Consider the following 14,440-nt stretch of genomic DNA (forward strand, 5'->3'; position numbering starts at 1 on the left):
ACCCTCCCTGCTTCCCTTCCCTTCAGCCGGAGAGAGCATGATAAAAGAGAAAGCATGAGTCTCTGTAGGAACTCAAAGCTGTGAATCTTCCTCTCACCCTGTCTGGCCAAAATCCCTTCATTTGCAGGGGGAATTTAGGCCAGGGATCACCAGTTCTCACTCTCAGCCAGAATAACAGAGGAGAGGGTTAGAAAGGAAGAAAAACAGCCATAACTCAGCAAGTACAGTCAGAAAGAGAGGAGTAGGAGATGCATAAAATGTGGTTCTCTAATATGTTTCCAGCCATATCCCCACCCTGCTGACTCTTTCAAATTTCCCCTATCAGGACAGAGAGAGATTCTTTTTTGGGGGGAGGTCACTTACAAACAAGGATATTGTTTGTCTTTTAGAAGAAGAAAGGAGATTAGGTCAGGAATAGATTACTGCTGCTTTGGAAAGCGGTTGCAAACTCATTCCACCCCCCTATTCGATTCCAGACTTAGGAGCAAGACAGATACGTTGGGGTTTGCTGATGCAACCTTACTGAGGAATGCTCCCAACAAGACACAGACAAGCCAGGATGGCACTGCTCCACAGCTTGCTGGCAGTAGTGGGACTTAGGATAGGAAGGGGCAAGTTCTCCATCAAAAATAAAAAAGAATTACAGAATGGAGAAAATCAAAAGTGAAAACAAAAAAGGTGCAGCTGAAGTTTGAGGTGGTTAAAATGAAAAATGGGACTGTGCCATTCACAGGTGGATAGATAGATCAATCAATTGATCTCGTCTACACTGACACACTTTGGAGCTATAATTCACTGCTGGGGCAATTATTCCAGCATAGCAGTGGCAGGAGCTATATCAGAGACAGAATTCAGGTGCTTTTAGTCAGGGGAGAGTTGGACAACAAAGGAGTAAAAAATGGTAAATACCATCCATCAGTAAAGATACATGGGATATAAGTTATGTCTGTGCACTTGCAGGGTGTAGAGGGACAGACAGACAGATAGATAAATAGACACATAAAAGTCTGAGTTTTGGTTGTGCAATCATTCGCTGTCTGACCTTATACTCTCCTCCTCTCCACTACTCTTAGAGAGAAAAGCGTTTAGCATTATTGCGTCCAGGTCTCTTTGCCATGTTACTGTTGGCTCTTTTATCCCCCCACACTGAGTAAGTGGTGCTGACTCTGGAAGGTGCGAGGAATTTTTCTTCATAAGCCTTGATGTGTTCAAGAGAGGGCTGGGCTCATCTCCACTGTGAGTCTGACAGGCGTTTTAACAGCCTCACAACACCAGGACAAATAGCTCCTGGTCCCTTAACTCTTCTCAGATTTGCAAGGCAAGGCCCAGCACTGTTGTTCCCATTGCAAGGGCTTTACACGGTCTTTCAGGCTGAAATCCTCTCTGTGGTGGCTGGGCAGAGCGGAAATCCAGGGGCTGGATCAGATTGGCCTAATGCTACAGCAGCTTAAGCGGTCTGTTTTACCAGAGATTATGGTTTCACTTACACAGAGCGCCTGAAAAATGCTTCGGTTTAGGAAGGATTATCGCTGAAAATTCCATGCTTTAAAAGAGAAATAAAGCAGGGGAGGGACTAGGAAACCCAATGTGCCTGGGGGCTGTGCAAACAGGATTAACCTCTGCCCATAGCACCTCTTGCTTCTGCCCACCCATGCTTCCTGTGTCCACCTTCTCTGTCCTTTCCTTCCTAGCAGCTCCCCACACCTGCTGTCTTTTGTATAATACAGAGAGCTGGAAAAGGAGTCTGGAAAATGCCCAGGACCAAAGTGTCCCTAGTTTATTTACGTATCACTGTCAAATGGCTTCCTTGAAAAATATCACTTCACTTGCAGCCTGTGAAAGCCAGAGGAACTTTTGGCCCTCTGCCTGCAGATAGATCTATTCATCCAAATTATCTTGTATCAACATTATTTGGATAAAGGCTTCGAGCACTCCCAGAATGCTGGTGGTAACTGTGCCTGTCTGCTCTGAAGGTAAATCTGTGAACTCCTTGCCATCTGATGATAGAGGATGCAGAAGAAAAATAGCTTTGGGGCTTCTCCATCTACAGAGACTGGCACTGGCATATGAAAGTTCACTAGTACGATTGTAGGACAGTGTATAGTTGTAAAAAGCAGAAGCTGCACACTGATGTGCTGCCTACTCTGGCGACTTTAATTAACTGTACAATAAAATCCAGATACTCCGGCTTCTGTTCCGCATATCCTCCACAAAAGGTCCCTGCCAAACAGAGCTTCCTAGCAAAAAAAGAAAAGAAATTACAATCCTCACATAGCACACCAGAGACATCACATAAGTAAACTAAATGAAGAGGAACCATACACCTTTTGGCCAGGACTGATCCTTCCCAATAGACTGAAACATGAACATATGTCCTTGCTGCAAAGGAGTCTTGGTGATGAGAAACCTTTACTGGCCATCCAGGTCAGAAGTACTTGGAGCAGAACACAGATGGAAAACTATCAAGTAGCAAACCTTTAGGAAACAAATATCTCAGGATAAACAGAATTCACAGATAGAAACTGCCCAGCCCTTTATTGTCTAGGTGAGCACTACAGCCTCTCAATAAAATGCCTAGAGTTAATTAAGCCAGTTCTACATTAATGAAGTCAGATCTATGACCTAATTATATGTCACATTTGTATTTCTCTGTATAAACCAAAACCACCAGAACTAACTTATTTCATAGGCCATTGGCAACACTCGCCATCACAGCAAAGAGATGGCTTTAATTTATTGGCATTAATTTGTTTCCCTGATGGTTTGCTAGATGATTTGGATAGGATCTGATCACATCATCCATGCTTTGCTTTCAGGTGTTCAAATACAGCATTCTACTATTGCTGTCCCAACAACAGTGAGTGTTCTGGAGTACTTATGCTTTAGGTCACAGAGTTCTCCAATTCCCAAACCTCCTACTCAGCAGCTGAGTTAGGAGCAGTTGCAAAGCTGTATCTATTGTGCCTATGCAAATCTGCACATCAGAAATGGAAGTCCAATATAAACAACAATGAAAATTAGACCTTTTATCAGTCCCCTACATTTTCTCTTCTCCATTATGTCTCTCTGTCAAGGTATCTATCTGGCAAAATTATACTCTGTGAACAGCCAGTTGGTTAAATCTCCAAAGTGTGCCACTGTGAACAAGATCAATTGATTGATCCATCTATCTACCTATTAATTGCACAGTCCCATTTTTATTTTAACCACCCCAAACTCCAGCTACACCATTTTTGTCAAAGCCTTTATAAAATTTGGCTTGAGAAGCTTTGACAATTACACTCAGCAACCTGTTTAATAGGTACTCATAGCAGCGCTGCTCTCCTGGGGAAGGTTACCTTGAGTTTGAAGAGAAAAAGTGGTATAATTCCTTGAGCCAAACTCTGTAAACGTAGCATCTTCATGTGCCCTCAGCCAGCAAGAGAAAGCAACAGGAAAGGGAGCACAAAAGCTTCAGAGCATTCTTCTTCCCAACCCTATGCTTCTTCCTGTCCTCCTGCATGTTCCCTCTCTCACCTCTCCTTTTCCTGCATCTCATCCCTCCCATCTGCCACGGCACTCCATTCTCCTCATCTCTTGCTGCCCCTGCAGAGGCATCCCTGCAGTCTGAGCCTAGCCCCCAGGTGCATTTACTGCTGTTATCTCAGCACTGGCTCCTCTGATCTACTCCTAACCTTTTTATTTTTGTTTTTGTTTTAAAATTAATTTCCCTGTAGATTTTAACCACTCCATTTTCATTTACCCATTTTGTTCTTCCTCTCCTCCCTTCCCCACCCTCCTCTTCCTTCCCCTGTTCCCTTTGTCTGTCTGTGTCCATCCCTTACCCTACCACAGAAAACCTCTCCTCTCCCCTCAGTATAAAGCAAGAGCCTCATGGAGCCTCTCTCACCCCTTTCACCCCCACCACGCCGGTCGGCTCTGGGCAGGCTGATCTTCAGCCCTTCCACATGGCCCTTTCAGACGATGCGTCCACGCCCTGCTACAGTGCCTTCCTTCATCATGGTGCCCACTTTGGGCAGTCCAGCAGCCAGCCTCTGATAGCAGGTAACCGGCCTTGGCCACAAACTGAGTGGGGATGCTCTAGGCAAAGGGTTCATTTTCGTCTGACGGGGAGGCCAGTAAATGCTGCAAGCTCTTTGAGTGCAAGTGGGAACCAGAGCAACCACGTTCCAGGTCTGCATATGCAGCATATGTTCTCAGCTGCATGAAGTCACAGTAAGATTTCATGCCTATCCTTCATTTTTTAGAATAAAATGGGAAAAGAAGCTGTAACTACTTAGAAGTGACTGGGTGTCCCAGCTGGATGGGTCTGGGACTCAGCATAGAAGCACCTGTACAGCATAATCCTGTGTTTCCTCAATAGCCATAATGTCCTTGTGTACTGCAGGCCCAGAAAAGGTACTGTGTGCTAGCCTAACGGAGATGATGGCAGCTTGAAGATCCTAGCCAGCTCTAGTCCTGCCTGGGTTGTTCAGCACAGGTTGTAGCTACTAAGTCAGATAAACACATAGGCAGTTGGTGAGCACTGCCACAGCTATGCTGTGGGCAGTATTTGAGTCACCTGCTTTGGGAGTGTCAGTGTGAGCTGGTGCCTTCACACAGCAGACCAAGTAGTTAAGAAACCCAGCATCATGTATCAATGTCAAAAGCAGGAAGGGTGTGTGAGAGACTGTAATGTTTTACAGCCAAAAAATACAGACCTGACGTAGGTGGCCTTTAAGGCAAGAGTAGAAGTGAAGAAATAGGTTGCAGAAGATGGCAGCACCTATGAGCAGCAGGCGGGAGGGGAGAATGAGGAGGAAGAACAAGTTTCAGGTTGGTACTAAGGAAAACTCCTGACCAAGGTGACTGAAGCAACATTGCTGTAGAAGTTCAAGGGTAACTTGGATGAAATAGGGGGTATTATCTTAGGTGACCACTGACCACTTTCCAAAGGATGTAATCTGAGCTTTTACAGAACAGACAAGTCTTAGTGCAGACCATAGTTCCTAATACTCAAGAAACATATCTTACCTCTGCCTCCTTCATGTTCGTTTATTATTTTTCCCTTTTGACCTAACATCCATCCTTTGTATTGTCATGTGAGATTTCCATTTCTAAACCTCCATGTAGGAAAACAGAAAGTAACATCAGAGAAGATTTGTTTTCGTAACATTGTCTTGGTCCAACCTTACTGCAGCCAGTAAGAGCCCCTGAGTTCTGGGCACTTCCTAAGCCAAGAAGTCTCCTGACAGACTCTCTCCAATACAGATCTTTGGGGATGCTGTCATATATGACCAACCTCTAGCCTAGAAGGCACTGTGTTTCAGGAGAGGGACCTGCCTTAGGACCTTTATAGGAAATTAGACATGGGACAAAGTGTTCAAAAGCTCAAACAATGTCACAATGATTCAGATGCTGTTTCTCACTCAGAAGGCTCTTGGAGGAGAGAGAATGGCTGGAGTTGGAAGCATGTTATGAGTTAGCTTTGCCATAGCCTTGGAGTACAAGAATTTAATAATCCTGTCTACCTGTTTGTAATGAGAGGAGGTAATGGAAGGGGCCTGCTTCCATATAACAGCATTTTAAGAGCCTCGCTGTGGGACTCTTAGTGATGGTGCTGATACAGTACTTGTTATCTTCTTTTTCAAGACTGGGATTTTGACAGATGATCACTTCCAAGCAAATTTTCCATGCTCAGTTTTGAACATCAGCCTCTTGCACTCATGTCTGAATAAAAACACAAGGGCATATGTGCATACGTCAAGTAGCAGAGTGAGTGTATATGTGTTCCCAACTGAATGGAAGTGTCAAAATGAATTAATTTTGCCTGCCGCTACATAATGTTATCTTTAACTTTTCAGTGACACTGCTTTCTCACTCATCACCTGTTGTTATATCTCAGGCTAGTCAATAAATGAAACTAAAGGAACAAGAATTTTAAGCACAAACATTTCTTGCCTTAAAAGAATGCGAGAAAAAAATAACTACATCTAGTAGGCGTTATTCATACAGCTTAACACACAACTACAAATCACTAAAGGAATGATGGTGATAAATGAGTAAAAGAGTGTAGAACATAAATCCCTGAGACACTACATATTTATTTTTATCGATATTGGGGAGTGGCTCGAAAATGGCTCAGTCATTGCCTGGTAGTTCTATGCCATTATCTAAGAGGAGGTGAGCTAGGAACATCAGCCAGCTAGGAACCTCTTCAGGGAGAAAGAATGAACTTGCATTTCTGTCTTCTTGAGTAAATCACCTCAGTAATCTTTAGTCAAGACCTATGAAAGCAATGACACTCTTTTAACCTACCTCACGCCAGAGAAAATTCCTCCTTTCAAGTTAAGCTCCGTGCCTCTTAGTTCTTGCTTTGCCTTATCACTGTTATTTATCTTTGATTCCCCAAGTTTCATGCTTGTTCCAGGGCCTGCTTTATCAATTATCATTTTGCTGCTAGTAGAGCTAAACCAACTCTTCTTCTTCTTTCATTGGTGTATCCCAGCACAGTTCCAGTGACTCCAGTGGTGTTAATGGGCTACACTTAACCTGTCACTTCTAAAGGCAAATCAGACTCCTGCCCTTCAGTTAGAACAGACAGGAGAGATAAAATTTAACAAAGGAACAACAAATGGCACAAACTTCTTGGTGAGCTACAGTTCACCTAGGAAATGTGAAAGGCTTTGGATGCCTGGAACAGGCGGACATCTCAGTAGGCAGTGTTGGAGGTTGAGCTGTAAATCTCTCAGCAGCTGTGGGGGAAAGATTATCTTAATTTATTTAGTGCATTTTTTTTTTATTTTGGTTTGGGTTTTTTTGTTTTGTTTTGTTTTGGCTTGAAACTCCCAGCAGCTTCTGAGATTATGTTCGTTCATTTAAATGCAATAAGCACTAACAGCAAATGCCCTTCTGGCTGGCCCATTTTCAGGCTAACCCATCCAAATGAGGAAATGCCTCTGGCATCAACCAAGAAGCCCCCAGCTGCACTTCCTAAGAGATGAAAAATAAACTACAACCAAACATCCAGTCCACACCCCTCTCTACTTCTTTGATGGTGAAAAGATATTACAACTTTAAGTATTACAAACAAAAACTTGTACCTGTGATAAAAATGAAGTGAGACTCAAACTAATTTGCATGATCCTATTATTATATACAGTACACCAATACTTGGAAGGAGTCCAACCAGTACTGGTCTAATGCTAAGCCCTGTGCAAACATACTAAAAGTGTGGCCTTGCACCAAAGAGTTTGCAGCATAAAAAGAAGCACAGAGAGGTGAAGTGACTTGCCTAAAACCATCAGCAGATGAATGACAAAGGTGAGAAGAGAGATGGGCACAGAAAACTCTTGGATCACTTTCCAATGCCTTGCACATTGATCATGCCCTAAAGCAACATCACCACAGTTTTGGAACTGCATCCACTGCATATAGACAGGACCTCAGCTACTTTGGCAATGAATATGCTGCCATTCTCTGTGCAGATCAGGGCCATTTTGATTTAGCTAAAACAGATCCAAAATCTACAATGAAACAAAACAAATTCTTTTGAGCCTCACAAAGCTAAGTTTTAACATCTACCCTTACAGTGTGAGATCAAAAGTGCCACAATCTTCACCCAGAATTTTAAGGGGATGGACAGCACTTATGTAAGAGAAGGCTGCACATTAGTTGCCTATCAAGCTGCTCGTCATGTGACAATGGGAGAGAAGGTGATATCAAATCAATATTGAAAGATCTTATCCTTATTGATCACCTGTCCTGATTCTTTCCCCTTCCAGGTCGTGATATGGCAAGCACCACCTTGCCTGGCTACCCACCCCATGTTCCCCCAACTGGACAAGGCAGCTACCCAACCTCAACTCTTGCAGGAATGGTTCCTGGTAAGTCAGCTGCCAGACCTCACTAATGGTGCACACATGTTTGAACAGTATACCAGCATTGCAAGAGCTTTCACATCTGGCTTGGCTATTGCTTTGCTGACATTAAGAGCAATTCTTTTCATAAAGAAATCATCAGGTGCCTATAACCAATGTCGCTAACAACCTTTTTTGTAATGTATCTCTTTCCCCCTAGTAACTGATTAACTGCTGCTATGGGCAACTAGCTAGCTATAACCTGTGGCAATTAATTGGTAATTAATTAACCTAGTATTCATTAACTAATGTAATTATTTTCCAATGACCTATGCAGGTTATTATGCACTGCTTATGGCTCAGGATATTCACTTATCCACTAACTTAGGGGAACAACTTACCTTCTATCTAAAGCCACGGCATCAAACTGAAAGTTATCAATGGTAATTTAATACCTGCAGTTTTTGGAGACCTACTGTCTATAGCCTAAACTAGCTAAGAACTCAGCAATGATTAACAGCATTTCAGGAGAAACCAGCTATGCGCTTTTAACAACCAACTACTTACCCACCTCCTGTTTGTAAGATTGTGCCTCCAACCCAAGAAACTATCTACCTAATCCTACATCCAAAGGCAAACTCTTTCTTTGTTACCCAATGCCTTTGGAGAAATACCTTATCTCAGCCTATGGATTCTCCCACCCTTTAGGGAGAAGAGAGGACCATTTACTTTAGGGCAATTGAAGTGTTTCTCACCTTAGGGTCTATTCCTCACTCCTCTGATGACAGTTTTCCCCAGGAGATAAATGAAGAGACAGGATTTTCATTTCTCAGACACAGTAGCTCAGAATACAGAACTTAGCTGCCACTGATTTCTGCTTTTGTTACAGCCCGGGGTTGTGAGTTCTGGTGGTTAAGGAGCAGGTACACAGTCCATTCTGCAACCTCTGCTTCTGAAGGGATGAGTCCAGAACCAAAGCAGCACAAAGTTGGGGACAGAAAGCTCTTATATTACTATCACATGATTTGCCAGGGCTTATGAGTGGAAAGCCTAACTTAACCCTCATTCAAATTTTGGAACAGCTAGCTGAATGAACATAAACTGCAGTGAGGATAGCAAAAATATCACTGATAGGAAATGTTTTCAGGTCAAAGTCTTTGAATGATAAATCACAGAATCATAGAGTGGCTTGAGTTGGAAGGGACCTTTAAGATCATCTAGTTCCAAAACCATTGTCATGAGCAGGGACACCTTTCACTAGAGCAGGTTGTACAGAGCCCCATTCAGTCTGGCCTTGAACACTTCCAGGAATGGGGCATCCACAAGTATTCTGGGCAACATGTTCCAGTGGCAAATTTTAGGGCATCTCCTTCTACATCCTTCTAGATGGTTTGGCTCCAGAATCAGAGAAGCACTAAGACAATATATATCAATTAACACACCACACTCCCATAAACACACACCAGTAACAGTAGGTAGATTCAGTTGACAATATTTCAATCAGTCAAAGGTCAAAATTTACAGGAGGTCACAGCGTATAGAAATTATTAATAATACCAAACTAACTGGCTCTTTGAGACTTCTAAAAAACCAGACTCTTCTCAACTTCTAACTGTTCGCAACTGTTCAGTCATTGCTATGTAAGTTAAATGTCCTCATCACAAGGATGATACTGACTTCTAAACTGGGACAAAGATTTTAAGACCACTAATCACAGGGGTCACTTATCCAAAAATAGGGTATTTTAGCTCTTTGATGTGGAGGTTGCTTATCTATAACACAGCAGCGTCCCAAAAAAGCACAGAAATACTCCCAAAAAGAAAAGGAACAGAATTATATATGAAAAAAAAGTTGTTATAGTTCAAAGTAAAAAAAAAAATACTCCAGTCAAATGGATATATTTACATTAAATCTAATGTCAACATTCAATCAGAGGAAGTTTTTCCAGTGGCCTGCTTGGGCACCCTGCAGTAGTTACTGCATCTTTCAACAGAGCATCAAGTTCTGGCTGTTTCAGTCATACCCCACTGGTCAGACCCAGTCAGGAAGCCCTTCTATTCCTGTCTTCTAATGTGACCAAAGCCAACAAGATGGAGATAAAGAGGCTTCCTGTGAAGAAACAGAAGACTTGGTTTTAATGGGTCACACTGCAGATCTCTGCAGCCACTACTCTGTGTCAGGGGCCAACAGGAGAAGTCTGAGGAAGCATTAAGAATAGAGCAAGCATGTATTGGTACTTTCTCAAAAGATCTCCCAGCCTCCAAGTTGCAATTAAGAGACTTCCTAAGCCAGACTTAGTATATTTCTATTTCATATTAAACACCCTCTATCGGTTTTCCCTCCACAAACTTAAACGTCTCCTGAACCCATATAAGCCTTTAACATCTACTGCAACCTGTGGTAAGAAGTTCTGTAGCTTAACTACATATTTTGTGAAAACTATTTCCCGTATTTGTTCTAAACCTGCCACCTGCTAGGCTCACTTCATGCCTCATCGTTTCTGTATTGGAAGACTAAACCAACAAGATTTAAATACAGATGCCAAGAAATACTGTTAGTAAAGATTCCCAGAGCACAGATTGCACAGAATATAGGCCTCATGAGATCGATCCTCTGTGCTTGCTTGCAATCTCTGTTAAGAGTCCGGTTTGAGCAGAGAAAACAAATACAATATTGCCAGTGGTTTGTTACATGCCCTCAGGCCAAGAAAGATCAGGGGCCAGCGCTCTAACTACACTGGAAACAAGAAGCCAGCAAGAGGACCACTCAGGAAGTATCTTTAAGAAACCTACTGACATACAAACAAACCTATTGTTTAGATATGAGTGAAGAAGAGAAAGAGGCTCTGTATTCTTTAAACAAATGTACAGATCTAAACACACAACTGTTCAGAGACCAGATTTCTAATCCATGCAAAATTCTGATTTTTTGATATTTGTTTTCATCCTGCATTGGTACGAGGAGACAGAATCTTGAAACAGTTCAATTTGCGAACATCAGGATAAAACATTTCAGTAATGTCAACATGTTCTAGATGTCAAGACATATTAAAATAATAAAAGAATTGAAAGGAAATTAAATGAGATGAGAAAGGCAAAATGAAACAGAACAAGAAAGTTGAAACATAATACTTTGTTTCAATTTGCAATAATTTCAGAACTTTTCTTTCCAAAACTCCATTGAAGCTGACAAGCTCATGCAAGACATTTCCATTTCAATGAGACAGTATTTTCCAGTGGAAAACTGTTTCTGAGAAGATTGTTTGAGCAGTGCTAATTAAATCTGCTATGTTCTACCCATGACAGCCTTTCAATAGACTTCTACTTGCATAATCTACAGAAGAGCTTGTCTCCTGTTGCAGTACATCCATGCAACATGGTCAGTGCATGCAAATATCTCTGAGGTTTATGTGGATGATGTGATAAGATACATATCCTGCATTTGCCCCTGCCCATAACTTCAGGTTGTAGACATGGAAGAAAGCCAGTAGTCCTGAGCACACACTTGAAAAAGTAGGGGTTAGTCACCCAAAGAAGGATGATTCGGGTATTGTGCTACACTTAACCTACGCATTTGAGAGAGGTTTCCCACAGAGGTAACAGAACACCTTTGATCTCTGCCTCAATTCTTCCTCTCTCCCAGAAAGGTCACCAAGTTTCAGCAAACTGTTTTAGTAAAGTGAGCATCAGCTGAAGGAACTGCCGTTTACACAGAGCAGCGCGGAGCCTGCAGAGGGCTGGGGATGGCAGCGGCAGGGAGTCGTTAAACAGAATCCAATGTTGATGAGGAAATTACACTTGTTTCATTAGTGATCGGGGAAGGCGATAGCTCAGTTCCTCTTGGTCACAGTTGAGCTCAAAAGCTCATTATCCTGCTGCATGCATGCTTTCACTCCTCGTCAATAAACACTGTTTCCAGTGGCTGCCCTCCCTCCTCCCCAGCGCTCCATAGCTGTGACTCTTTCTCCTGTACTTAACCCATGTTTAGGAACACTATAAACAGTTTAGGGTGTCAACTCAGAAGGTGGTGAGTGAGAAGTCTTGAAATATCAGAACAACTTCCCTCCATGCAGTGAAGTGATGTTATATGAGGCACTTCAAAAGCAGAAATTCTCACGTGGATAGTTTCTCTTCTTCTTTGGGAGGCAAACACATTCTAATGTATTCCACAGATCAGTCAATTCAGTAGAGATAAATCTGGACTCTGCATTGCATCTTGGTCATCTTAGCAGGTTTCTATTCCTTCCCAGCTAGTTGTCAGGATTTTCAGTGCAGGATGTTTCTAGCTATGGAATTATGCTGAGTTATTATCATTAAAACAGTAGTTAGCAAGATCTGTCACACAAAATGAGGTTTTCTGTGGAAACTAAACATTACTGTGACTAAAATACCTTTGGAAGTTGATGGGGTCTGATGCATACACATTTTTGCACTGACTACTTTGGTTATTATCCTGAGTTACTTTTAAACCTGGCTGGAAAGATTCTCCTCAAGTTTAAAGCAGTGTAAATCCCCTGATTTCAACAGCCTTCATTTCCACCATCTGAGAATCTATGATTTTGGCTTTAACACTCCAGTGAGGGGAGATTTGCAGAGATTATGGTATAATTAATTGACATTCTTTGGTAATTGCATCACAGGCATCCATCATGTCTTGCACTGCTTTCTTTTTCTGTTCCATGGTATCTAGCAGGGACTGCCAGGTGTTTTTCAAACACTTCTGCTGTAACAATTCTACCCCTGCCTTGGGGCACATCAGAAGCTAACAGCCACACTCTTCTTCCAATGTCCTTTAAGTGCACAATGCCTTTCAGATGGCATTAATTGTCACCAGTCTGTTGGTACTGCATTAAATTGAGGTTATGATCAAATAATGTCATGCCTTTTTTTAATAGAATGATACATGTTTAAGTTTGGGGAGATTTTTTTTTTTTAATGCAGCACCATAACTTCTTGGCCTTCTATTAAACAGGGAAACTCGGTTCCTTCTGCACAATAAAACTGAATATTAAAGAAGACTCTACAACATTCAAATCTTGGGTCAGAGTCTTACTAGATCTCAAAGCTTGCAAGTATTTTGGTTTGGGCCCATTTTATTAAATGTGAAAAGTGGAGCCACAGCACAGCTTGTCTTTCAGATTCAACGCAGTACCTAAAGCGCTAATCATTAGAAAACTATGTTCTGGAGCTGGAATGCAGCAAGTTTTCTCTGTAATTCACCAAGAATAAAAGGGGGTTAATCATGTATGAATCACTTTTCTGACTAACACCATCATACAGAGTAAGGAAGTGATTCATGTGTTTTTCCATTTTATTTTATATTAAAGTCCAGCCTACTCAAAACATTTCCAAAAAGGAATGATACTCTTCTCAGCAAATATGCCATCACCCTCAGTGCCCTACAAAGAAAACTTAGCAATACATATTGCCATCAACAGTGCTGCTAGTTCCAATGAGTTTATTGTGAGCTTGTCCCATCAAGCTGCCATACCTGCCGTCTTGACACTACTGGAGAACCTTAGATTTATTTATAAGAAAGCCGACAGTTAAGTGCAGAAAAAGCTTGCATATGCAATCCTACTGCAACTTGAGATTTGGAAGTCAGAAGGCAATGAAAAATAAGGAAACAAAAAATAAACCACTTTACTTATTTTTATTACTGAATTTCATTGTTTTAAATTAATTTCTTGATTGTGAAGAGGTCAATCTTATGATTTGTAATGTTATGTGTAAGGAACTTTGCACTGAACAAGCACTGCAGGGTCCTGAAGGGCAGAGTCCCAGCTGGGCAAGGAAGCTACATACACTAGTTTTCCTGCTGGCATACAGATTCAGCATCAACACTGGCTTGATGGAATAGCAGACACAAGTCTTCGTTCCTAACTGTATTTCACACCTTCCTTCATTTCTTCCAGGGAGCGAGTTCTCAGGGAACCCCTACAGCCACCCTCAGTACACAACCTACAACGAGGCCTGGCGGTTCAGCAACCCTGCGTTACTAAGTGAGTACCTCTTTCCCACAGCACACCCCCAGCCTCGCGCTCCTTCTGTTTGTCTATTCGTTTTCTTTGTTTTTTGGTTTTGTTTGTTTGTTTGTTTCTGAAGAGGGTTTTCAAGTATTTGGGCAGGTGATAGGCCTTTTCCCTCACTCTCAGTCCAGTGTTGAAATGGGTATATACTTCATGCATGTTTTGGAGCAGTTCTGGAGCTGATTCATCTTTGATGAGACGGTTCAAAACTCAAGTTCAGCTCTGGCTTCTCTGTGAGCTGCATCCACAGTTTATTACAGATTGTATCAGAAATTAAATTCAGGTTCTGTTACTCTCACAGGCTGTAATCAGCATCCTTTCAAGGCCTTATTAAAAATCCAGACGACATTTCACTCCTTTCCCAAGCTAAACCCAGACTCAATTCCTGGGGATCTGTAAATCCCATAGAAGTTCTTCCTATTCAACCAGTTAGAACAGTGTCCAGAGTGGGAGACAGGCTGCATCATTAGGTTTACAATAGCCAGCAGAGTTGCCTTGCAGGGATATATATCCATCTCCAGTGACTAATATGTCCAGAAATAATCAGGATTTTTTTCAGAGGAGAAAAAAACTC

General features: G+C 42.0%; 1 protein-coding gene and 1 long non-coding RNA gene across 13 annotated transcripts in view; one reads left to right on the forward strand and one right to left on the reverse strand.

The window, feature by feature from the left end:
- LOC113975780 overlaps window positions 1-14,440 on the reverse strand; it is a 211,767-nt gene that overhangs the window by 86,141 nt on the left and 111,186 nt on the right. The window lies entirely within an intron of this gene.
- The window catches only part of PAX2 (paired box 2), a 99,575-nt gene that overhangs the window by 81,007 nt on the left and 4,128 nt on the right, over window positions 1-14,440 (forward strand). For 8 of the 12 annotated variants that reach the window (XM_027700209.1, XM_027700203.1, XM_027700210.1 and 5 more), the window contains 3 exons: window positions 3,835-4,044; window positions 7,764-7,865; window positions 13,753-13,839. In XM_027700209.1, the coding sequence (XP_027556010.1) occupies window positions 3,835-4,044; window positions 7,764-7,865; window positions 13,753-13,839 (399 nt within the window). Of the gene's footprint in view, window positions 1-3,834; window positions 4,045-7,763; window positions 7,866-13,752; window positions 13,840-14,440 lie in introns of those variants that run through there. The other 4 variants (XM_027700211.1, XM_027700212.1, XM_027700214.1 and 1 more) reach the window with 3 other exon arrangements.

Source organism: Neopelma chrysocephalum, unplaced genomic scaffold (assembly GCF_003984885.1).
Source record: "Neopelma chrysocephalum unplaced genomic scaffold, ASM398488v2 Primary Assembly neopelma1_143, whole genome shotgun sequence".
NCBI classification, from domain to species: Eukaryota; Metazoa; Chordata; class Aves; order Passeriformes; family Pipridae; genus Neopelma; species Neopelma chrysocephalum.